Here is a 26,271-nt window from a genome sequence, read left to right on the forward strand (position 1 = left end):
TGAAGTCTCCTCGATCTTAGGCCCAATGACCCCCCCCCCCCCCCCACACCACAACCCGGACTTCCCTCCAGGAACCCACACTTCCTTCCTCATAGACTCCTGGCCACACACCACTATCCAAGCGGAGCAGTTATATGAGAGAGGTCATCTTCTCACTCAAGCTCAGCTGACCACCCACATGAAGAACCAAACATTTCCATTATGGACATGTAGAGATTAGACGCGTTCTCAAAAAACCCAACCCCCGACCTGACTGGTCCCGACAGATCACCCCCTTTTTTGAGTTGCTTTGCCTGAAACAAGAACCCCAAGCTCACCTAATCTCTTACGTATACACTTTACTTTTCAACAAACCCAACCACAAATACAACTTGGCTAGCTGCCAATGGGGAAAAAGCTTTAGCCATAGACCTCTCCGAACAGGATTGGAAAAAAATCTGTACATGTATCCACAAGAGAACAGTGAACATTTTATGCACCAGAGAACGCGTTCAAACTATTTTCCAGGTGGTATAGGACACCCCTTAGAATGCACAAAATATTCCCATGTGTGGAGGAGCCAGGCTCTCTTATCCATATTTGGTGGAACTGTCCCAAAATGCAACCCTTCTTGAAGGAAGTGCACCGACTCACAAACCAAATTACCACCTACAACCTAGAATTCACCCTGAGGCCGCGTACACACGCGGGGACTGTCTGCCGAAACTAAGTTCGTCAAACAGTCCGCTCAAACTTTTGAATGAACGAACACGCCCACACACGGCACTTTTTGAGCGGACAAATACGGCAAACTTTGTTCGTCGTACTAAGTCCGCGCAACTTTTGAAATGAACGGACTCGCCCACACACGAGGCAACAGTCCGCTCATTTCGAGCGCGTGTGCAGGTAGGCGTGGGGGTCCCCCCAAAGTCCACAACAGACCCTTGTCCGAGCACGCTACCCGGCCGGCCAGGAAAGGGGGGCGAGCGAGCGCGCCCCCCCTCCCGAGCCGTACCAGGCCGCGTGCCCTCAACATGGGGGGTGCCTTGGGGAAGGGGGGGCCGCGCGGCCCCCCCACCCCAAAGCACCTTGTCCCCATGTTGATGAGGACAAGGGCCTCTTCCCGACAACCCTGGCCGTTGGTTGTCGGGGTCTGCGGGCGGGGGGCTTATCGGAATCCGGGAGCCCCCTTTAATAAGGGGGCCCCCCGGATACTGGCCCCCCACCCTATGTGAATGAGTATGGGGTACAATGTACCCCTACCCATTCACCTGTAAAATAAAAGTACCCAAAAAAAAAACACAACACACGAGATAAAATATTTTATTGCACAGCTCCGGGGGTCTTCCGTCTTCGGGGGTCTTCTCGCCGGACTCCTCCGCTATCTTCTTGTAGCTCTTTTGCTAGCGGAGGAGTCCGGCTTTCTTCCTCCCCGCCGCCGGCCTCTTCTCCCGACTTCGGGGGTCTTGTCCCCCTCTTCGGTTCTTCTGCCGGGCCACCGCGCCTTCTTATAGCTCTTTTAGAGGCAGTGGCCCGGTCTTCTGTCGCCTTCCGGTCGCCTTCCGTTCTTCTTCTTCTTCTCCAGGAGATGTTGACACGTCGCTCTCTCCGTCCGGAATGCCAGAGCCGCGCTGTGCGGCCACTTATATAGTGACAATGGGGCGGTGTCACATGGTATATGTCACATGGGTTGGTCACATGGGTTGATGTCACATGGGGACTATGACATCGTAAGGGGGCGGGGTCACCATGTGACCAACCCATGTGACATATACCATGTGACACCGCCCCATTGTCACTATATAAGTGGCCGCACAGCGCGGCTCTGGCATTCCGGACGGAGAGAGCGACGTGTCAACATCTCCTGGAGAAGAAGAAGAAGAAGAAGAAGAACGGAAGGCGACCGGAAGGCGACAGCGGCGACAGAAGACCGGGCCACCGCCTGCAAAAGAGCTATAAGAAGGCGCGGTGGCCCGGCAGAAGAACCGAAGAGGGGGACAAGACCCTCGAAGTCGGGAGAAGAGGCCGGCGGCGGGGAGGAAGAAAGCCGGACTCCTCCGCTAGCAAAAGAGCTACAAGAAGATAGCGGAGGAGTCCGGCGAGAAGACCCCCGAAGACGGAAGACCCCCGGAGCTGTGCAATAAAATATTTTATCTCGTGTGTTGTGTTTTTTTTTTTGGGTACTTTTATTTTACAGGTGAATGGGTAGGGGTACATTGTACCCCATACTCATTCACATAGGGTGGGGGGCCGGTATCCGGGGGCCCCCTTATTAAAGGGGGCTCCCGGATTCCGATAAGCCCCCCGCCCGCAGACCCCGACAACCAACGGCCAGGGTTGTCGGGAAGAGGCCCTTGTCCTCATCAACATGGGGACAAGGTGCTTTGGGGTGGGGGGGCCGCGCGGCCCCCCCTTCCCCAAGGCACCCCCCATGTTGAGGGCACGCGGCCTGGTACGGCTCGGGAGGGGGGGCGCGCTCGCTCGCCCCCCTTTCCTGGCCGGCCGGGTAGCGTGCTCGGACAAGGGTCTGTTGTGGACTTTGGGGGGACCCCCACGCCGTTTTTTTCGGCGTTGGGGTTCCCCTTTAAGTCCATACCAGGCGGCGGGGCCCGCGACGTCTCCTTCGCGGGCCCCGCCTACCTGGAGACGCGCTCGAAATGAGCAGACTTTCCTCCGAGCGGGAACAGTTTGCTCATTTCGAAAGTGGCCTACCCACGGGCGGACTGTCCGCTCAAACCAAGTTTCAGCGGACAGTTTTTCGGAATTTCCGAAAAACTTTGTTCGTCAAACTGTCCGCTGAAGCCCCACACACGAGCGGACTGTCCGCTGAAACACTGTTCAGCGGACAAAGTTGAGCGAACAGTCCGCCCGTGTGTACGCGGCCTAACAGTTTCTGCTACACCACTCCTTGATATTGAAAAATGCATATGTGCGCTCCCTAGCCATGCACATGGTGAATGCAGCAAAGGTGTGCATCCCAGCCAACTGGCGCTCCCTGGAGCCACCATCTGTAGCAGATTGGTTTGCATGGATACTGAAAACTGCAGACATGGAGGAATTTATTCACCAAGCGATGGATACCCCCTCCAAATTTGGGAAAATTATGGTCTCAGTGGCATTTCATCACAACAGACTAATATAAACAACTAAGAACAACCACAATGATGCGGCAGGCGAGTGAGCAAGGAAGGGTTGCAGAACCCCTGAACCCCAGCTTCCAACCCCGCACCCCCGACTCCCAACCCCACCCAAAGCCTCCCCCCCCCCCGCCTTTATCTTTTTTTTTTTTTTTTTTTCTTATTTTTTTTTTTTTTTTTCTTATTTTTTTTTTTTTTTTTCTTATTTTTTTTTTTTCTCCCCCTAGTAGCCATCACCAAGAGACTACCCGTCCCCTCCATTCTTCCAAATATCCCTACCCACCTCCTGAAACCCCTTACCTTCCTGGAGTATTCCCCAGGACCGAAAACTCTTTTTCCAAAGTGCATACTTCGACATTTATAGGCTTTAACACACAGAAAAATTCCAGATCGTCTCTAGATGCTATACCTAATACAGGAAGCTGCACACCACAAAATGAACAATCTAAGTGACCTGTGGCTTAATGTCACGTCAAGAATATTAAGACATGGTTATATATTACCCCTGTTACACAGTTGCATTTCTGTGTGTTTTTTATGGATACACGATGTGTGGCGGAAAACTAACACTGCATACACTGACTAGGTCCGGCAGACAATCGGCATGGCAGTCCCCACCTCAGGTCCATATCGGACCCTTATCCGAGCACGTAGCCTGGCCGGTCAGGAAAGGGGGTGGGGGTGAGCGAGCGCCCCCCCCCCCCCAGCTGTACCAGGCCGCATGCCCTGCGGCCTCCCCCCACCTCAAAGCACATTGTCCCCATGTTGATGACAAGAACCTCTTCCCAACAACCCTGGCCGTTGGTTGTCGGGGTCTGCGGGCAGCGGGCTTATCAGAATCTGGGAGCCCCCTTTAATAATTTAGTACTCCTACCCATTCACCTGATGAAAAAAAAGTGTAAAAAAAAATAAATAAAAAATAACACATTTTTAAAATTTATTGGGCAGCTCCTGTGGTCTTCCGTCTTGGGAAGTCTTCTCGCCGGACTCCTCCGCTATCTTCTGCTAGCTCTTTTACTAGCGGAGGAGCCCGGCTTTCTTCTTCGCCGTTCGGGGGGTCTTGTCCCCCTCTTCAATTCTTCTTGCTGGGCCTACACATTCTTCTTCCAGCCCTTTTACTAGTGTTGACCCGGTCTTCTGTCGCCACCGCTGCCGCCGCCTTCTCTTCTTCCTTGAGATGTTGACTCAATGCTCTCTAGCTGCAATGACAGGGACACTTTGTGCGGCGACTTATATAGGGAAAATGGGCGGGGTCACGGGGTGATGTCACATGGTGACCCCGCCCCTTTATGATTTCATAATCCAGGACTGTCATAAGGGGGCGGGGTCACCATGTGACATCACCTGGTGACCCCGACCCTTGTCCCTATATAAGTCGCTGCACAACACGTCCCTGTCGTTGCGGCCAGAGAGAGCATCGAGTCAACCTCTCAAGGAAGAAGAGGAGAAGGCGGTGACAGAAGACCGGGCCAACGCTAGTAAAAAAGCTATAAGAAGATAGCGGAGGCCCGGCAAGAAGAACTGAAGAGTGGGACAAACAAGATAAAAAGCCTTGCTGGAGGTGAATTTTAGTTTTGCATGTGTGCGCTGTAATATTTTTGCTCTGAAGAGTGGGACAAGACCCCCAAAGTTGTAAGAAGACCCCCGGAGGGCGGCGACAATTAACAAAGCTGGGCTCCTCTGCTAATAAAAGAGCTAGCAATTAGCGGGGACAGTGGTCCTGGCTCGGAGGAATAGGGGGGGGCTCGGAGGCCCAGATTTCATTAAATACTATTATGCCACACACCTGAGAGTTCTTACCTCCTGGACCTCCCGGAAGGCCCCAAATAGATGGTCAGAAATAGAAATGAGTGTTACAGCCCCGGTACATCCTTGCTATATGCTTTGGCCTTCTACTGCCCTTCATATGCCCCAATTACGGCACATATGCCTAGCTCCCATGTTGTTCACGTTGAATATCTGGAAAAGGTGCAATGACCGCTTTTCCCTATCCTCACCGTGTCCACCGCTTTTAAATATCCTATTTAACCCAGACATCCCAGATAGCCTGTCCTATGATCGTATGCTACCATGGACCCAAGCGGGACTCTTTCAACTCCGACACTTTGTTAACCCGGCGACACGCCATTTATTGACTTTTCCCACCTTGCAAAAGCAACACCAGATCCCCCAAAGGCTTCTACATTCATACTTACAGATCAGACACTTTTTCTCTATCAGGTCCCCCTCTCTGACTCTGGACAAACCCACAGACTTTGAGAGCCTATGTGCTAAGGGTCCTTACGAACCCAGACTGATCTCTACTATTTACACGATATTACATGATGCCATACCTATGACGGTGAACACCCACCACTACATGAGGAAATGGTCTCAGATTCTACAACACGATATTTCCCTGGTGGACTGGGGGAACATATGGGAGCACACTTCCAGAATATCTCGATGTGTGACCCACAAGGAAACTGCTTACAAAGTTCTAATGCGCTGGTATAGGACTCCAGATATTCTACATGCCCGTAACAGGTTAATTTCGAAACAATGCTGGAGATGTGGTGGGGAAGTCGGCTCTCACTACCATATTTTTTGGGACTGCCCCCTAGTCCACCAGTTCTGGCTCCAAGTCCAAAATCTGTTAGAAACACTGGCTGGCACTCCTATTCCCCTGACGCCCATGCATTATCTGCTAGGCCTCCCTTTCTCTGGTATTTATAAGGCCTTGCGCAGATTGTTGTCCTTTATCTTATTGGCTGCTAAAAGGGTCATACCCAGGTTATGGTTGTCCACCTCTCCACCTACACTTCCGCAATTGATCACCACTGTAGCTGACATACGCAGAATGGAACACTTGACGGCCGTAGTGGAGGATAAGATGCAGAAATTTTCTAAAATTTGGTCAACATGGGATGAGTCTACATATGGTTCTGATGGGATTGCTCCTACTTAGATAAACCTGGATACATACATGTCCCCGAGAGAAGGTCTGAAATCATTTTTTTATTTTTTCCTTAAAGCTCTCTTTGATGTTACATAGTCTGTTTACAGATTCTGTCTATAACCCCCTTAAAGATACGGTGGAAGATCACTACTTTAATCACATCGCTATGCCTCTATATGTTTAGATTTTGTATGCCTTGTAATCAAAGTATACCTGCATTCTTGATACGTTAATATTCATATCTCATGTATATTTTCTTCTGTATGATGTTGAAAATTTAAAATAATTACAAAAAAAAAAAAAAAAGAGCTAGCAAAAGAGCAGAAGATAGCGGAAGAGTCTGACGAGAAGACCCCCCAAGACGGAAGACCACCGGAGCTGTCCAATTATTTTAAAAACATGATTTTTTTATTTTATTTTTTACACTTTTTTTTCACCAGGTGAATGGGTAGGGGTACATGGTACCCCAATACTCATTCAAATAGGGTGGGGGCCAGTTTTTGGGGGCTCCCGGATTTCAATAAGGGTTGTCGGGAAGAGGCCCTTGTCCTCATCAACATGGGGACAAGGTGCTTTGGGTCCCAAGGCACCCCCCATGATGAGGGCACGCGGCCTGGTACGGCTCGGGGGGGGGGGGGTGCATTCCTGACCAGCCCCTTTCCTGACCAGCCAGGCTACGTGCTCGGATAAGGGTCTGATATGGACCTGGGGACCTTTTCAGGATGGGCTTCCTCCTTTAAAGTCCATACCATTGACTTGACTTCCTTTGCTAGTCCCGGCTACCTGGAGCCGCGTTCAAAATGAACGGACTTTTCTCTGTGTGGGCAATTCCGTTCATTTCAAAAGTCTGGCGGACTAGCACACAGATGGGAGGACAATTTTGAGTCAAAACTTCTTTCTAAGTCCGCCGAACTTTTGGGAAAAAAAAGTCAGACGGATAGTCCGATCGTGTGTACGCGGCATTAGAGTCTGCAAAAGACTTGAGACTGGGGCGAAGTTTCTCCTTCCAGCAGGACAATGACCCTAAACTTACAGCCAGAGCTACAACGGAATGGTCTAGACCTAATTCCAATTGAGAATTTATGGCAAGACGTGAAAATTGCCTTTCAGACACTCTCCATCCAATCTGACAGAGCTTGAGCTATTTTGCAAAGAATGGGCAAAAAATGTCATAGATGTGCAAAGCTGGTAGAGCCGCTTTGTGTTGGTCTATCACATAAAAACCCAATAAAATACATATCTGTTTTTGGCTGTAACATGACAAAATTTCAAGGGGTGTGAATACTTTTTCTAGGCACTGTAGATGCATAATAGTATACGTGTCTTTATCTTAATGTGCACTGACACATTCATTTGAACATATCTTTATAGAGTTTAAATGACCTTGGGCATAAAGTGTTGTTTAGAGGCAGTAAAAAGGTTCAACAATCCCTGAAAGAAGTAGTATCTTCTTAACATAGTGGTTTCCATGAATTTGTACACTCTGAGAATTGAGAGTTTCTGTGCTCAGGAATGCTTAAGCCCCATACACACTCAGTTTTTCTGCTGAGTTTTTTTCCTTCAGGCTTACCAAAGCCATGTAGTACAAGGGCCTGCCCGATTGCATACAAACTGAAACTCCTAAGGTTTGACCTCATATTATATGGTTTTGGTAAATTTGAAGGAAAACTCAGCAGAAAATTGATAGTGTGTATGGGGCTAAAGTCTTGGACAGAAGTTAACACCCAGGGACACAGTTGATTATTGAAGCCTTAAAGTGAATTTTTTTTTTTTTTTTTTTAAATAACAAACATGTTATACTTACCTCCACTGTGCAGCTCGTTTTGCACAGAGTGGCCCCGAACCTGCTCTTCTGGGGTCCCTCAGCGGCTGTCTCTGCTTCCTCCTGCAGGTGCTTCTCACGTTCATGCAAGCTCCCTCGCATGGTGAGAAGCATCTGCAGGCGCGCTCCCGTGATACAGCCGGCGGCTATAGCCACTCGCTGTATCACACGGCTCCGCCCCCCCCGGCTTTCCGCGTCAGTGGATGTGATTGACAGCAGCGCGAGCCAATGGCTGCACTGCTTTCCATCCACTCCAGCCAATCAGCGGCCAGGCTGAGCGGGGGAAAGGACGTCGGGGGACGAGCGGGGACTTTCAAGGGGTGAGGTAAGTAAAACGGGGGGGCAGGGGGTGCATGCACTGTCAGATGTTTTTTCACCTTAATGCATAGAATGCATTAAGGTGAAAAAACATTTACCTTTACAACCCCTTTAAGCTCTCGGATAAGAGGGGAACCTCCACTTCCCCAGAGAATCTGATAAAATTAAAGGAAACCTATACAAGAGCAAGATGCAAGCTGACAATACTATACTAGTTTTTGAAATTCCATGACATTAAGGTTATGTTTGACCTAATTCATTATATTTTTTTTGTCATTTGTCTAACTTTTCATTGTGAAAATGTTTTAATATCATGTTTCCTGTTCTCATTCAGGAAATAAAGAGCATGAAAAAAATGATCAGTCAGCTAAGTATTGATTTCAATAAAAATCTCAATGAAGACAACACATTTCTAGTCTTTACAAAAGAGGAACTTGGTAAGAGCATTCCCTGCACTAACATCTGTAATGCTGTCAGTTTAGATTCAAGTTGAGTTGAAATGATTACTGATTCTGCAGCATCTTATATTTTTTTTGGTCCCCTGCACTAATATATACAGTATAACTATGAAGCAGTTCTCTCCCTCTCCCTCTCCATAAAAAGCTTTGACGAACATGAGTAAACTAATTTCAAGACAAATCTGTTCAGGTAGTGGATATTAACTTCACGAAATTGAAAGCAGAAGCATGTAGATATTGAGACGTTTCAGGAGCTACTTTGATTGCACAGAAATGTAAATAACAGTTTATTTTTTTAATTTTGAAACTTAACTATATAGTCAACAATTAATTATTTAGCAACATCTTTCACATTTCTGGTACCCTGATGTACCCCATCAGTCATCCAATTGCAAGTATATCATAGAAGACCAGTTACTTCAGATTATGTTGAGCTGATTTGTCTGATGAGGTAGGGGTCAGACATTGCGTTTTTATAATATTTTATTTCTTCTGGAAATGTGGAAGATTTGCATATGTATATTGGATGTAGAATCTTGTAGATTCAGCACCAAAACCTAGCCCTCATCTGCAGGAAAACCAGAAAGGACCTGGAAGGAGGGGCTCTCCTGGGGGCAACAAGTTAAATGCCCTTACATAAGACACAAAGCTCTGCAATTATCCTAATGTAGTTCCTTTATGTTTTCAAAAAACTTGTAATAAAGTTTCCCAAGGTTTTACTACCTGGATCATGCATTAGTAAGGATCTGTACGTCTTAAGTCTGTAGTATTCAAACTGTGGCCCAGGAGCCAGATGTGGCTCCTTGCTTATTTTTATCCTGCCCTTGGGACATTATTCTTCCCTCTAATACAAGCCGCTATTCCCGCCCCACTGACATCAACAATGGGGCATTGTTCATCCCACTGACACGGGTAATGGGGACTCGGGGTTCGATTCCAGAGAGGAAGTCTTGGTGTGCACTATTCCTCTCCCTAATACCAAAGATGAGGCCTTGTTTGCTGTTACTGATAGCAAGATATTTTCTTCTCCCACTGGCCAGAGTCCATCCCCTCTAATGTCTGAAGGACAGAAAACCGGCCCTTTGTTTAGAACGTTTGGATAAATGTGGTAGCATAGGTTAAGCTTCCAAATGGGGAAATCCTAAGTCCAAAAAGCATTTTGGGGTAAGTTCTCTTGGAAAAGAACCCACATAAAGCAAGTTAGTTATGTTGACAAATCGTCAGTATTCCCCAGCAGCTTCCAGAACAGGCATTTCCACCGCAAGCTTGACTTGAACCTTTGTGTTGCATATGAAAACTCGTGTAGATACAGTACAGACCAAAAGTTTTGACACACCTTCTCATTCAAAGAGTTTTCTTTATTTTCATGACTATGAAAATTGTAGATTGCCACTGAAGGCATCAAAACTATGAATTAACACATGTGGAATTATATACTTAACAAAAAAGTGTGAAACCACTGAAAATATGTCTTTTTCTAGGGTCCTCAAAGTAGCTACCTTTTTGCTTTGATTACTGCTTCACACACCCTTGGCATTCTGTTGATGAGCTTCAAGAGGTAGTCATCTGAAATGGTTTTCACTTCACAGGTGTGCCCTGTCAGGTTTAATAAGTGGGATTTCAAGCCTTATAAATGGGGTTGGGACCATCAGTTGTGTTGTGCAGGAGGTAGATACAGTACACAGCTGATAGTCCTACTGAATAGACTGTTAGCTGCTTTTTTCTTGCCATAATACAAATTCTAAGTAAAGAAAAACGAGTGGCCATCATTACTTTAAAGCGGGAGTCCGCGTTTTTTTTTTTTTTTAAAGCCAGCAGCTACAAATACTGCAGCTGCTGACTTAAAATAGTGACACTTACCTGTCCAGCGCGCCTGCGATGTCGGCACCCGAAGCCGATCTCTCGATCGTCTCCCGGGTGCTGCCGCCGCCATCTTGGGTATGGGAATCAGGAAGTGGAGCCTTTCGGCTTCATTTCCCGGTTCCCTACTGCGCATGCGCGAGTCGCGCTGCGCAATAAGGATGGACCCGCTGCCTCTGGGATCTGTTTGTTTCCCAGCAGGCAACGGGGGACTTTCGGAAAGGGGCGTAATCTACGCCCCTTTCCGCAGAGAGCTATCCCAGAAGTAGGTGCAGATACCTGTACTGTACAGGTACCTGCACCCCCCTCCCCCCTGAAAGGTGCCAATTGTGGCGCCGGAGGGGGGGGGAGGAATCCAATGAGCGGAAGGTCCACTTTAGGGTGGACCTCCGCTTTAAGAAATGAAGGTCAGTCAGTCCGAACAATTGGGAAAACTTTGAAAGTGTCCCCAAGTGCAGTGGCAAAAACCATCAAGCACTACAAAGAAACTGGCTCACGTGAGGACCGCCCCAGGAAGGGAAGACAAAGAGTCACCTCTGCTGCAGATAAGTTCATCCGAGTCACCAGCCTCAGAAATTGCAGGTTAACAGCAGCTCAGATTAGAGAACAGGTCAATGCCACACAGTTCTAGCAGCATACACATCTCTAGAACAACTGTTAAGAGGAGACTGTGTGAATCAGGCCTTCATGGTAAAATAGCTGCTAGGAAACCACTGCTGAGGACAGGCAACAAGCAGAAAAGACTTGTTTGGGCTAAAGAACACAAGGAATGGACATTAGACCAGTGGAAATCTGTGCTTTGGTCTGATGAGTCCAAGTTTGAGATCTTTGGTTCCAACCACCGTGTCTTTGTGCGACGCAGAAGAGGTAAACGGATGGACTCTACATGCCTGGTTCCCACCGTGAAGCATGGAGGAGGAGGTGTGATGGTGTGGGGGTGCTTTGCTGGTGACACTGTTTGGGATTTATTCAAAATTGAAGGCATACTGAACCAGCATGGCTACCACAGCATCTTGCAGCGGCATGCTATTCCATCCGGTTTGCGTTTAGTTGGACCATCATTTATTTTTCAACAGGACAATGACCCCAAACACACCTCCAGGCTGTGTAAGGGCTATTTGACCAAGGAGAATGATGGGGTGCTGCGCCAGATGACCTGGCCTCCAGTCACCGTACCTGAACCCAATCGAGATGGTTTGGGGTGAGCTGGACCGCAGAGTGAAGGCAAAAGGGCCAACAAGTGCTAAGCATCTCTGGAAACTCCTTCAAGACTGTTGGAAAGCCATTTCAGGTGACTACCTCTTGAAGCTCATCAACAGAATGCCAAGAGTGTGCGGAGCAGTAATCGAAGCAAAAGGTGGCTACTTTGAAGAACCTAGAATATGACATGTTTTCAGTTGTTTCACACTTTTTTGTTCAGTATATAATTCATAGTTTTCATGCCTTCAGTGTGAATCCACAATTTTCATAGTCATGAAAATAAAGAAAACTCTTTGAATGAGAAGGTGTGTCAAAACTTTTGGTCTGTACTGTATATATTCCAGATAATCCCACAAGCTGAATTGGAAACGAGCTTTCTCTTATATTCACCGACCGACACAGCTCCTCTCTTAGCCATTGGGTTGTTTGCCCTATTATTAGGAGATACTAGACATTAGTTGTAATACAACACTCAGAATTCTTAGTTCCACCCAGGGGGTGGTCCCTTGGGCAACAACCCTCCACTCTGCCATCAGTTTTATTTTGCCTAGTGAAGGAGAAGGACCTAGGAACCCTGCTGGCCCATCGGTCCGTGCTTTTTATGCAGGAGTGTGACTTTTTGTCGCAAGATGAATGATCCTGTGATCCTCTATGAACAGCCGGCTGGGTGACAGGCTGGATACCCTTATCCATGTAGTCTCCCCAGTCCGGCCATCGAGCGCGTGCAGGCCGCAGCTACGCGCTCGGCAGGCCATGACGAAACCTCGGCTCCAGAGGTGGTCGTGAGCTTTATGCTCCGGGGCATACATATGACCGGGCTACTGATGTCTGCGTCAGAGTATGCCGGGCCAGCAGCCACCCTGTACTGATCAGTGGGTGGGTCTGTGATGGAATGTTTCCCAGCTCTTCAGGACTGGTAAGTACAGCTCTCCCAGCCTCGGCGGGGCTGAGCAGCTGGGCATTCCCTGGGAAGTCAATTCGGGGGTTCCTCACCTCCCTCTCTTCTCTCCCCTGTCCCTATCTCCCCCCCCCCCCCCGGAGAGATGCTGCATGTGGCTGTGCTGAGCTGTGTGTGTGTGCCTATACAGGGGCTCTCCAGGGGGCTCTTAGCTGGGTTGGGGGGGCTGTGCTGGCTGGCGGTGTCCTGGGTCCTGTTCTTCATGCCCCTGGAAGGTGTCTGTGAGGTTTTGCTGATGTTTTGTACAGAGCTGTGTTCACTGCCATCGTTTTCTCCCTGTACCTCATGGAGTTGCTTTGGTGGACATTTTAGGTGTGGGCAAGGGCAGCATGCTTTCCTGGGTTTCAGCGACCATTTTCCTAGTGATCTCCTATAGAGGACACTGGTGGCCATTTTCAGGAAGCCTGAACATGTATTTTCAGTGCTCTCACAGCCATTTTCCCTGTGTTTTTCTGTCTTTGTACTGGACGCTGGGCTGAGCACACTTCAGAGCCGTTTGGTGCTATTTGCAGCAGCTGCCACCGACACAGCTTTTGTTTCCTCTGCACCTGGGAGCCCACAGGGACTACGGCACTGCTTGTTGGATAGCGCAGAACTCCTCAGGGTGTTGAGTCCAGCAGGAAAGAGCCCCTCAGCCAGCGGAAGCTAGGATGGTGGGACTGTCACTGTCCTAATTCCCCTTCGGGTGGCAGACAAGGTAGGGTCAGCATGGCTTCAGAAACTGGTATTTCTTCCCTCGAAATCCAGGCAAATGCAACCGGGTCACCTGCAGACTGTGCAGTGCCCATGGACACCCTGACGGCGGTCCTCAATTTGTTCATTGCCAAGATGGAGGTGGTGCGTGGGAAGAAAGGTGCACTAAAGCGCCCCCCCCCCCCCCGCCCCCGTCCTCTGGGGAGAGCTCTGACGCAGACTCGGGTCCTGCTGAGGCTGGTGACCCCTTGCTCTGTCTTGTCAGACGACGCTAACCAGGACCCTTCAGACAGTGAGGATGAGTCCCCGTCCGGGTCTGTGCGCGACAATGCGCTTGTTGGAGCACTTATCACAGCTGTACGTGATACCCTGAAGATTCAGGAGCCAGCAGATCCCTCTGCTGATGTACCGGTCCCTTTTGGGTCCCGCAAGCCAGCACGTTAACCTAAGGTGTTCCCGTATCTGACTTATTTTGACAAGTTCATTTACAAGGAATGGGGTCACCCGCAACGGACCTTTTCGGTCCCCAAATACATGGCGGTGCGTTACCCTTTTAAAGGGGAAACTTCTCAACGGTTGTGGGCCCCCCAGTATCCAGGTTAACCAAAGTAACCACGATCCCGGTTGAGGGGACTCCTGCATTCAAGGATCCCACGGACAGGAAGGCCGAGGCAGTGGCTCGTTCCTTGTTTACGGTTGTGGGGTCAACCGTGCAACCAGTACTGGCATCCGCACTTGTGCTGCAGACACTGACTGAGTGGGCCAAACGTTTGCACCTTGAACTGGGAGAGCAACAGGCTTCTCTTGTCTGCGTGGAACTAGCAGACCAACTAGTGCAAGGCCTTAAGTACATCTGTGACGCGGCCCTGGATACACTCTCTCTCTGTTGTCCAGGGCTTCAGTGTCAGCTGTGGCGCCTGATTTGACTAAAAGCCCTGACCGATCTCCCCTTCCTTGGCGACCAGCTCTTTGGAGCCTCCTTGGATGACATTATTAAAAATGCCACCGGTGGTAAGAGTACCCTACTCCCACAGGCCAGGAAGGCTAAGGAGCCATGCCGTAGGCTAGGGCCCTCCTTTTTTTTTTTTTTTTCCCTCACAAACAGCTTTTTCGTCCGACCGGAGCTTCGACAAAACGCCCCCAGCCCGACAGGACGACTACGGACGGTCAAAAACGTCCCTGGAACCGCAAGCCTGCGAATAAAAGTGCTACCGCATGAAGGTTTGCCCCTACCCACGTCTCGGGTGGGGGGTCGCCTTCGGGGGTTTGCAGCCCCATGGGTCGTCTCAGTTATCCGACCAATGGGTCTGCGATCTGATTTCCACAGGCTACAAGATGGTTTCTCTCTTGGCCACCAAACAGATTCTTCCCCTCCAGCATACCCGTATCCCCGGCTCGCCGAGAGGCCCTCTTGGGGGCAGTAAGGGACCTGCTGAATCGCGGGGTGGTTGTTTGTGGTTCGCCCAAATTCTATGCATTAAGGGGAAAAACATCTGACACTGCCTGCGCCTCCAGTCCCCGCGTTTTTACTTACCTGAACCCTCAAATCCCGCGCTCGATCCCGACGTCCTCTTCACCACTCAGCCTGGCCGCTGATTGGCTCGAGTGGATGGATGGAAAGCAGCACAGCCATTGGCTCGCGCTGCTGTCAATCACATTCACTGACGCAGAGCGCCAGGGGTGGGGCCGTGTGATACAGCGAGCGGCTATAGCCGCCAGCTGTATCACGGGAGCGCGCCCGAAGGTGCTTCTCACCATGCGAGGGAGCTCGCATGAACGTGAGAAGTACCTGCGGGAAGAAGCAGAGACAGCCGCCGAGGGACCCCAGAAGAGCAGGTTCGGGGCCACTCTGTGCAAAACGAGCTGCACAGTGGAGGTAAGTATAACATGCTTGTTATTTAAGAAAAAAAAAATTTACTTTACAATCCCTTTTAAGTTAATGCGCTGTTGCATTACATTCCGCAGTTTTTGGGGCGGTTATGGGTAGTCACTCCTGTTGAGGGTACCCTGGTTTTTGTGGTGTTTTTTTTTTTTCCACACTCTGTTATTTTTTGTGGGTAAAGTTTCACTAGTTCCCACTTGCCATGGTGGATTAAGTTTCTATCCTGTTTTCCCACCCCTCATTTGGCACTGCTTGGGGAAGTCCCAATGGCTAAGAGAGGAGCTGTGTCGGTCGGTGAATATAAGAGAAAATAGGATTTTTTTGTACTCGCCGTAAAATCCTTTTCTCTGTAATTCACCGACCAACACAGCAGCCGCCCCTCCTCTTTTATCTTTGCGTTATACTGCTTGTTGACATACTGATGGCTGCATGGCAAGCTGGAGTTCAGCGTGTTGTATTACAACTAATGCCTAATATCTCCTAATATCTCCTAGTAATAGGGCAAACAACCCAATGGCTAAGAGAGGAGCCGTGTCGGTTGGTGAATTACAGAGAAAAGGATTTTATGGTGAGTACAAAAAATCCTATTTTTGAAAGGATGCATAAGTGAACTGAAGGTCCTTGTTTTGATATTTTGCCCTGAAAACATTCAGTGGCGATAAAGATTTAAAGCTAAACTGCAATAAAGGAAACCTCAAATAATGGTTACTATAAAAATCTTCTTTCCCGTGACACCATATACTCCCCACAGCAGTGATCTTCAGGTGCTGCGGGGGTTAAGAGCAGCAGCTGCGACTTTGAAGCATTTGCACTGTTTTCCCTCCCCTTCCTGTCCCCTTGTACATTCACAAAACTTTTATTATTCTATTCCCAGAATGCAAGGCATTTTGTGAATGGACAGGGGAGATCATGTCACTCATCCACCCCTCCGCCTCTCACAGAATACCAAGATTTTTGTAAATAGATGAAGGGACAGGAAGGGGAGGGTAAACAGCACAAGTCCTTTACAGTCAGAGCCTCTGCTCCTAACCCTGAAGTGCCAGAAGTTCACCGCAGTGGTCAGTATCTGGTGTCAGTGGAGAAGGGTTTTTACAGTAACCAAAAGCCAGCAGAACATGGACTATGCTTTTTTTTTTTTTTTTTTTTTTTTTTTTTTTTTTTTTTTTTTTTTTAGAGGTAACTTATGTGACTGGTGCTGTGTGCTCAAAAAAACGTTTTCCTGGAGTTCAGCTTTAAAATGTCTTGCTTTGTACTGAATTTCAGTAATAGGTTTCTGCTAATTTTGTATTTTACAGAGGGTCTTCCTGATGACTTCATTGATAGTTTAGAAAAGACCGAAAGCCACAGCTATAAAGTAACTCTCCAATATCCTCACTATTTCCCTATCCTTAAAAAGTGTTCTGTGCCTGAAACTCGGAGGAAACTGGAGACTGCCTTCAACAGTAGATGTATGGAGGTATGTACAATTCATAACTAATATATAAAGGTGGACCCTTCAGTGTTACCATAATGAATGTTCTAAGTGGGTTAATTTTTTATTTTGCTCTGCACCTGGCTGACAGTAGTTCCACGTTTCCTGCAGTCTATAGAAAGATACCTGTGTGCATACTGTCATATCGGCAACATTATCAAGCTTGTTCCTTTAGCAGTGTACATTGTAGTGATGATGTTTAAAGTGGTTGTAAACCCTTACAAACCACTTTGACCTACAGGCAAGCCTAGATTAAGGCTTACCTGTAGGTCCAAGAAATATCTTCCAAACCTATACGGTTTAGGAGATATTTGCCCGAAGACGGGCACCGCTATCTACGCCGCATGCGCCGTAGACAGCGGCACGCAGGCGCACTGAGCGGGGCATCGTCGATGACGGCAATGCCACGAGTCTCGGCTCCCGTGCGCATGCACGGGAGTGACGTCATTGCTGCTCTGGCGAATCACAGCGCCGGAGCAGCGAGACCCACCAAGAAGATGGACGCTCGGAACTACAGGGGACAGCTGTGACTTCGCTGGCTCCTGTGTCAGGTAAGTGACACATAATGGACTACTATGCGATGCATAGTAGTCCATTATGCTTTGCCTTTACAGGGAATGAAAGGGGAAGTAAACTCATCAGGGTTTACTTCCTCTTTAAAGCGCAGTTATCCACAACTATCTACTAGTTGACAGTTAAATTCTCAGTTTATATAAGTTCATGCTCTTTTATTCATTACTTTTTTTTTTTTTTTTTACATATTTATGTTCAGGGCTAAATGTTAAACATAAAATAAAAAATATTTATTTTTGGCTAGTCCAAAGATTTGCGTCTGATGTGGGAATATTAATGCATTTTTGCCACTGAAGTCCAAAAGGGAACGTTTATGCACCAAAAAGGCACCTGTAGTATTTTCCCCTTTTACATGGCAGCACAGAGCACAGGTGTGAATGGGCCCTACAGAAAAGAATAGAAATCCTCTTGTACCTTGTTGTGTGTCAGGCAACGCATGTTAAATTACATAGACGTGAACGGGGACAGACTTATGCCCTGTACATACGGTCGGACTTTCCAATGACAAAAAAATTTCGGATTTTGGCCCAAACTTGTTTAGTATACACACGGTGGCACAAAGTTGTTGGAAAATCTGATAGTTCTGAACGCAGTGACCTAGAACACGTGCAAAGCTCTCAAACTTTGTGTCGGAAATTCCGACAGAAAAAGTCAGATGGAGCCCACACACACACAATCTGATTTTCTGACAACACTATCCGATCACACATTTTCCGTCGGAAAGTCCAACCATGTGTACAGGGCATTAGATAAACAGTAAATATTGTATATGAATATGTGATATTTATCACATGAAACCAGAAGTTGGCGCTTTAGTGTTTGCAATTCTTTGTTTCTGTAAGGTAGACACAGTATGATCCCCTGCAATGCAAAATACACACAAGTGCAGGGAAGGACATAGTCGCACCCTATCTCTAGAGTTAAAGTATAAGTTCACCTTTTAAGAAAAAAGAATAAATGCACATTATTATGGTGTGTTTTTTTTTTTTTTTTTTTTTTTTTTTTAGAAAGCTGTGACAGCTAGTGGGAGGCTGAAAGATCACCACTGGCTGTTAGCACTCGGGATCAGTGGAGAACGGGGGCCGGTCAGTTCATAACATGTTACACCCTGAATATGGGTGTAACATATATAACATGTTCTAAAAGGTGAACTTAAAAGTAGGACCTGAATGGTGTGTAATTTAGAGATAGTCAGCCCAAATCAGCTACTGCTGGATTGTCTTATTTGAAGGCCAAGAGCGCTGAGACCCCAGAGCCATTGAAGGACTTTGTATTAAGGGTTTATCTTGAATATGAAATATTTTGTGCAAGCAATGGAAAAAAATAATACACAGTTTATAAAAGATAGACAATCAAAATTTTTAATTTTAATGCGAAAAAAAGGATCCTTTAAACGAGCCTGTATAGGACCTTGTGTTCCGTGCATTGTCTATATGTTGAAGATATTAGTTTGATAATGGCATTAACTAATACATCTATCCAAATGAATAAACAGGGATTGCCTACCTCTGAACAGGAGAATTATCCAGCATTTGGCATTCACTTTTCTGTGTCATTAATGCCTTTTTATGTTTCTGTTTTCTTTCAGGAGAATACAAAAATTTTAGAGAAGCTAATTACCCTGCGGGCTAGACTGGCAGAGCTGCTGGGATACCAAACACATGCTGACTTTGTCCTTGAACTAAACACCGCTAAGAACACAAGGAAAGTGTCCGCTTTTCTAGGTTAGCTGTCTTTTTATTACTCAGACCATTAAAACTAACCTAAACAGTAAAGTGTTCTAAAAGGTCGCAAAGAAATACAATATGGTGAGATTATTAAAAGAGGAAGCCATACAAAACACTATATGAAATTGCTATAGAAACCTGTTTACAACTGTCTACTTTTCGCTTTGCTTGTTTTTGAAGAATGTTGTTATTATTCAGGTTTTATATAGCGCCAACAGTTTGCTCAGCGCTTTACAACATGAGGGCAGAAATTACAGCTGCATTACAATTTGGTACAAGAGTACAAATGTCATTATAATGAATGCCTTTTTAGTTGGTGAAACCATTGTCCATTTAATAATACATATGCGGTTAGCACTGTGACCTTGCAGTAATGAGGACGCTGCCTGGGGTTTGTAGATCTTTTATTTGCATAAGGTCCTTCCCCATGTTCTGATTACCTCTCAAAATTCCCCCAAATAATGTACTGATAGGGGAATAGACTACCACACAGATTGGCTAACGTACAGTATGTATCTGTGTTTGTCTGCATGGGTATGTGGTAAACCATTGTACTGTAAGGTATTATGGGAGAGAGGACTGCTGCAATGGGTTTATTGCACTCTGTAAAGCACATGGGTAACTAAAATAATTGTATTACTTATCTTGGTAAATAAGAGAGAATGTATTAGTGATGTAGATAACTGGCTGCTGTTTATTCACCTGTATAGTATCTGCTTTGTCTCTTATTTAGAGATTTGCTATTATCTTGTAACAAGGTTTAGCTACTAAAGTATTGCATATATTTGGGTTTATGTCTGCTAGGTCCAGGTAGGGCTTCTGCTTCTTAAAGCTTGCTATTTCTTTGCCGTGCTTGGTTCAAACATGAGTGTTCTCTGCCAACTTTGTCAAGCCGGTCATACATGATTAGAAATTCAGCCAGTTCAGCAGGGTCCAGTTGAATTTCGATCCATTTATGGGCACCCTGGTTGTACACAAGTTGATCCATCTATTGATTTATGTTCAGCCAGTCAGGTTTTTCTTGAACAATTGGTGCCGCCAGCTGTAGCCGGTTACACTAATTGTGCTCTGCCGGCAGGGAAGACTCCTCTCTGACAGAACACAATAGCACTGCAGGGGCAATTCCCCTATAAACACTGATGTTGATAGAGGAATTGAACTGTTTTCTTTCCTTCCACCAGAAAATGTCATGATTTACGGCCTGCCTAAGTTTGATATCTTGCTGTACCTTTAGGAAGGGCACAGTAACCTCTAGGTATGCTGGCTAATCAATGAGTACCTTTTAGATATGCTGGCTAACCTCTAGGTATGCTCCCCAATTCAGGGTTGTTCAACTGGGCGTTCCATGGCAAGATTCCACAAAGCCCTGTACAGTCCTACCTTGAAATGGTTACTGTGTTAAGTTCTGTCTACAGAGAGGAGGGAGAGCACTCTCTCCTCCTTTATGATTTTATCTGTACTTTTACTGGAAAAAGTGAAAGCTTTCTATGCCGCCCATGTCCTAACAACCGATCACATCATCAGTTGCTAAGGGAAGGTCAAGCACAGCTTTCAGTTTTGCAAAGAGGTGGGATTTGTGGCTAGAAGGTGGAATTCGTCGGAGATGGGGATTTTTTTTTTGTGGGGGAGGGGTGGCCGTCTGGGATTTGCAACCTACAGACCACTTAAAGTGGTTGTTTTGCCTACAGGTAAGCCTATAATAAGGCCTACCTGTAGGTAAAATTAATATCGCCTAAACCTGCACGGTTTAGGAGATATTCCACTGATGCGCTCTGAAGGTCCCAGAAGAAACGCGACACATACTACCACATTATTCTGTTGTCTTACAGGTTTTAATTTAAATTTTTTTCAGCAGTTTACTACCACTTTAACTCTGCCTTACAAACTACATTTAATGGCACCACCACACATTTACCAATTGCATGTTTGATTGCACCCACTTAAACGCATGGTACCGCAGTACTATGTATTTTGTTAGGACACTTTTTCAAATCATGCCAGCATCTTTTTTGCATGTTTCATGAGCATAGAGCACGAAAAAAAAGCGTTCGGGCCTGGACGCACCTCCAAGTGTTAAAGAGGCCTCTGGCTGGTGCCCCAGGATTGTGCGCAATTCTAAAGGGTGCCTTGAATACAAATGGGTTGAAAAACACTGCTCTAATCAATGAGATTACCAACACTGGGACATATGTTACACGGTTGGCACTCTCATTGATTAGCTAAAAAAATATTCATGAGGGGTCACTTGCAAGTGTTCCTTCTCCAAACATGTTACTGAGACCTGTGTTTATGACAGATTAGAACAGAATCCCAGGCACCAGGTTGCCATGGTGACTGGAAATTGCATCCTGGCACCTGGGCTACACTGCAGCAGTGTACCCTCCTTTGTGGCCTTCTAGAGTGAGATACAGTGCTCGTTTGTGGGAAACGGCGTCCTCCTCTGGTGGACAGGGCTGTGATGAGCCTGCCAGGCTGCCATTCTGGCTGAGGGTTTTCCTTGTTTGCTCTCACTGCCCGCCCACCTCCGACATCTCCTTCCCAGTTTGACAGCTGCGGGCTTGATCTGGCACCCCTTTCTTACCGAGGGGGAGTGTGGGGCAGCTGGTTTTGGCTTCAGTTCCTTTTACCCACCCCCTGCCCCACAAAGGGAAACAGAGGTTTGACCTGGGACAGAACAGATCCAAGGGAATGACCACATATTTCACCAATCACAAAGTGGCTGGGTGCATAGATGACCCGCTCCTCTATTGCTCACCCTGAGACTTCACTACTGAAGTTGATGCGAGCCCTAGATGATTATAGTACTAAATTTTAAAATCTCTCAAAGTCTTGCCTGTTATCAGCAGTACTCATGAGGAGAGACGGTAACCGGCAAGCGTGCATGTACAATCTGGTACAATCTGGTACAATCAGGTCACTGATCATCAGCACATGTCGGTGAAGGAGAAAAAATTACTTATTTGCTAAATTTTATAACGCAAACTAAAAAAAAATGTTGTTTTGTTTAATATTGGTCTTTTTTTTTTATTTGGCACCAGGCGTGAGCGATTCTTATTGCCCGAAGCCCCAGACATGCAGTCCCGGATGTCAGGCGGCTGATTTAAAGAAAAATCCTTACTTTTTTAGCTGGCTCCTAGATTCAAAGCAAATTTGTCAAGCCCTGGGTTAGAATTACTTTTTATTTTGGTCACTTATTGGCCTTTAGGACTGGATAGTAGCTGGAGAGATTGTTTTTAATGTCTAGAACTGCAGTGTAAAATTATAATATGAAAGTGTGTTTTTATTGCTGTCTGTTCCCCCCTGCCCCCACCCCCAATAAGGAAGGCTTCTTTTTTCTTTCCCATCACAGTGACCAGTGGCGGAAAATCTCTTCAGTGGTGGTTTCTCTTCCCCATTTACCAAAAAAAAAAAAAAAATTTTACATTACATTCTTCCCATTTGAGGAAACAATCTCTTAGCTGAACCATTCACCAGGACAGAAAGTGAAGGGTAATCGCTTCAGCTTGGACACATACAACAATAAAATTCTGACAGAGGTTCTAACCCTTCCCAACTATATTGAATACTAGTAAATGTTTTGTTTGGAGTTGATCTTTATAAATGGATGACAGGTGTTGCATTAAGTTTGGTTGCCTATGATTTGTGTTTACCGCCTTTATTTATTTCAAGGGCCACTGCATACATTTAGTAACTGGTTTGTGTATCTTACAGATGATCTGAAGACAAAGGTGAAGCCTTTGGGGGAGGAAGAGAAGCAGCTGATTCTACAGATGAAACATGATGAGTGTGCAAACAGAGGCTTGGAGTTTGATGGTAGAATCAATGCCTGGGACCTGAGCTACTACCTCACACGTGTGGTGGAGACAAAGTACTCTGTGGATCAGGAAAAATTACGGGAATATTTCCCTATGGAGACAGTTACAGAGAGCCTTTTACAGATTTACCAGGAGCTTCTTGGACTCCGATTTGAATGTGTGGAAAGTGCTCACGTGTGGCATGAGAGTGTGACGCTCTACTCGGTTTATGATGAAGCAACAGGTGATCTTCTCGGACAGTTTTACTTGGACCTTTATCCTAGGTAAAGAGCATCATATTACAATGGTATTATACAGAAAATTTCACTACTGCAAATAGAGGCCTCTAACTACCTGTTGGCTGTAGGAATAGCATTGTGCCCTATAATGTAAAAAAAAAAAATTAGTCTGGAGAGCAACTCTGGTTAATCCAATGTAAACCGAGCCGCAGCTTCAATAGAAAATGAAATCTTGGTACAAGCAAGTTTATTTTTATATTTTTAGATTCATCATATTATTGTACTTGTGTATAGTAAACTACTTGTAATCCCACATCTAAAATATGGGGTCCAGTTTCGGGAAATGCATTGTAAACAAGACATAAGAGTCTTGTAGAAGGTTCAGAAGCGGACTACTAAATTCATAAAAACAGATGGAAATCTCCCATTTTTGCACAGATTGAGGAATGGTAAAAATCTTTCAGTATTTTTTTTTCTGTGTGTAATTTTATATTATCTCTTGTCCCTATAGGCCTGTACACATGAGCCAAATATTGGGTGGCATCGGCCAGTTCAAAAGAAACCAGCCAACATTTGGCCTGTGTGTACGGCAGCTGGTCCGACAGAAGCCATCCAAATGTCCGTCCTCTGTTAATGGAGCTGAAACCGATGGCACTCTGCCAAAAAAGGGTCTGCTGATCGACATTTAAACAGTGCTTTCAGTCAATGGCTGCAATCGCTGAATGGTGTGTTCTGGGGGGTCCCCTTACCAGAACGAATTAGCTCAGTTAGATAGTACAGCAGCTCCTCCTGAGCTCTTGCTTTTTATCTTCATTCGGTCACCCCAAAAAGAGAAAAAAGAAAAATGCTAGCATATACCAGGCTTTAGACACAATGGGGAAGTGAGATGAACTATCTCTGAAGTGATAGGGCAGGTGCCTCCATTGGAAGCTTTCTACTTTATTCCTGTTCAAGTGACATCTATAGCATTGGTGATAACTGACTGAAACAATTAAAGGTGAATCTCCCCAGCAGGGACATAAAGACATCAGTAAACGCCTAACAGAGGTGATGTTCCTTCCCTACTGTAGTAAAAGAAAAACAAAAAGCTAGAGATACACATTAATGAATAATTCCAGTAAAAAGCCCACATGTGACCATTTAGCAATTTTTCAAATTTTCCTTCTTTTTTAGGGCTTCTGTCAACAGGCTTTTGTTTGGGTCACAACTGTTTTTCTACTCCATACAAGTTTTTGGGGATGCAAAAGAAACTTAAATCAGGTCTTACAAGCATCTCAAACTGGTGTAAAAAATGTGTTCATTGCCAGGAGGGAGGCGGTGCATGGGCGCAAGGTGGGAAAAAGCGCTTGTTGGAGCACTTATCACAGCTGTGCGTGATACCCTGAAAATTCAGGAGCCAGCAAATCCCTCTGCTGATGTAGCGGTACCTTTTGGGTTCCGTAAGCCAGCCCGTATCTGACTTATTTTGACAAGTTCATTTACAAGGAATGTGGTCGACCGCAATGGACCATTTCGGTCCCCAAATACATGGCGGTGCTATACCCCTTTGAGGAAAGCCTTCTCAAGAAGTGCTTGGCTCCTCCGGCCGTGGACCCTCCAGTATCCAGCTTAAACAAAGTAACCACGATCCTGGTAGAGGGGACTTCTGCATTTAAGGATCCCACGGACAGGGAGGCAGTGGCTCGTTCCTTGTTTACGGTTGTGGGGTCAACCATGCGACCAGTACTGGCATCTGCACTTGTGTCGCAGACACTGAGTGGGCAAAACTGCGAATTGGGAGAACAGGCTTCTCCTGTCTGCATGGAACTAGCAGACCAACTAGTGAAAGGCCTGAAGTACATTGTGACGCAGCTCTGGATACTCTCCCTCTGTTATCCAGGGCTTCAGTGTCAGCAGTGGTGCTGAGGCGTCTGATTTGGTTAAAATGCTGGTCTACCGACCAGGCATCCAAAAAAGCCTTGACGGACCTTCCCTTCCTTGGCGACCGGCTCTTTGGAGCCTCTTTGGATGACATTATTAAAAATACCACAGGTGGTAAGAGTACACTACTCCCACAGGCCAGGAAGGCTAAGGAGCCACGCCGTAGGCAAGGGCCCTCTTTCTCCGCTCACAAATGGCTTTTTCTTATGCCCCGGGGCTGCGACCAAGTGTCCCCAGCCTGACAAGACGACCTCTGAAGGACCAAAGTGTCCCTGGAACCGAAAGCCTGCGAGCAAAAGTGCTACCGCATGAAGGTTTGCCCCCGCCCGCAACACAGGTGGGGGGGGTCGCCTTCAGGAGTTTGCAGCCCGACGGACCTCTCGGCTGTCCGACCAATGGGTCAACGATCAGATTTCCTCAGGCTACAAGATCGATTTCCTCTCTTGGCCGCAAAACAGATTCTTCCCCTCCAGCATACCTGTACTCCCTGGCTCCCCGGGAGGCCCTATTGGGGACAGTAAGAGATCTGCTGAGTCGCGGGTGATAGTGCCTGTTTCCAGGGGTTCTACTCAAACCTGTTTGTAGTCCCCAAGAAGGAAGGGGTACCTCCAATCTTGGACCTAAAAGCTCTCAATTACTTTGTGAAAGTACAGAGGTTCAGAAGGAAACAGTTCGCTTAGTAGTCGCTGCCCTCCATCAAGGGGACTCCCTGGCGTCCTTAGACATCCAGGATGCGTATCTGCACATACCCATATGCCTTCGGCATCAAAAGTTTCTGCAATTTGCAGATGGGGAAGCCCACTACCAGTTTGTGGCTCTCCCTTTTTGGTTGGTATCAACCCCCTCCCCCCCTGAGTCTTTACCAAGGTTTTGGCTGCTGTTTTGGCGTTGCTGCAGCAACGCGGAATGGCGGTCATGGGATACCGAGACTATCTTCTCCTGAGAGCATCTTCCGCCTCAGGGTTATTCCGCCTGCAGGAATTTGGGTGACTGTTGAACCTAAAAAAGTCGTTTGGAGTACCTGGGCTTACTGCTGGACTCCATGGAAGCGAGAGTGTTTCTCCCTTCAGACAAGCTGCAGACTCTCAGAGCCATGGTAAAATTGCTGATGAACCGCAGGTGGTCGTCGCTACGCTTCTGCATGCGAGTCCTGAGTCTCATGGTGGTAGTACCGTATGCCCAGTTTTCACACCAGAGTCCTGCAGAAGGAGATTTTGACAAAATGGGACAAATCTCCGTTGTCCCTGGATCGGCAGATTCAGGTGAGCCAGTTAGTCAGGGATTCCCTGCTCTGGTGGCTGA

The 26,271-nt window shown here is 46.8% G+C and overlaps 1 protein-coding gene across 2 annotated transcripts in view; it reads left to right on the forward strand.

The window, feature by feature from the left end:
- Positions 1–26,271, forward strand: part of NLN (neurolysin) — a 146,949-nt gene that overhangs the window by 49,008 nt on the left and 71,670 nt on the right. For both annotated transcript variants that reach the window (XM_077462645.1, XM_077462646.1), the window contains 4 exons: positions 8,529–8,631; positions 16,541–16,701; positions 18,878–19,013; positions 22,728–23,094. In XM_077462645.1, the coding sequence (XP_077318771.1) occupies positions 8,529–8,631; positions 16,541–16,701; positions 18,878–19,013; positions 22,728–23,094 (767 nt within the window). The remainder of the gene's footprint in view (positions 1–8,528; positions 8,632–16,540; positions 16,702–18,877; positions 19,014–22,727; positions 23,095–26,271) is intronic.

This window comes from Lithobates pipiens, unplaced genomic scaffold, assembly GCF_037356315.1.
Source record: "Lithobates pipiens isolate NorthernLeopardFrog02 unplaced genomic scaffold, aLitPip1_a1.2 Scaffold_3, whole genome shotgun sequence".
In the NCBI taxonomy this organism is placed as follows: domain Eukaryota; kingdom Metazoa; phylum Chordata; class Amphibia; order Anura; family Ranidae; genus Lithobates; species Lithobates pipiens.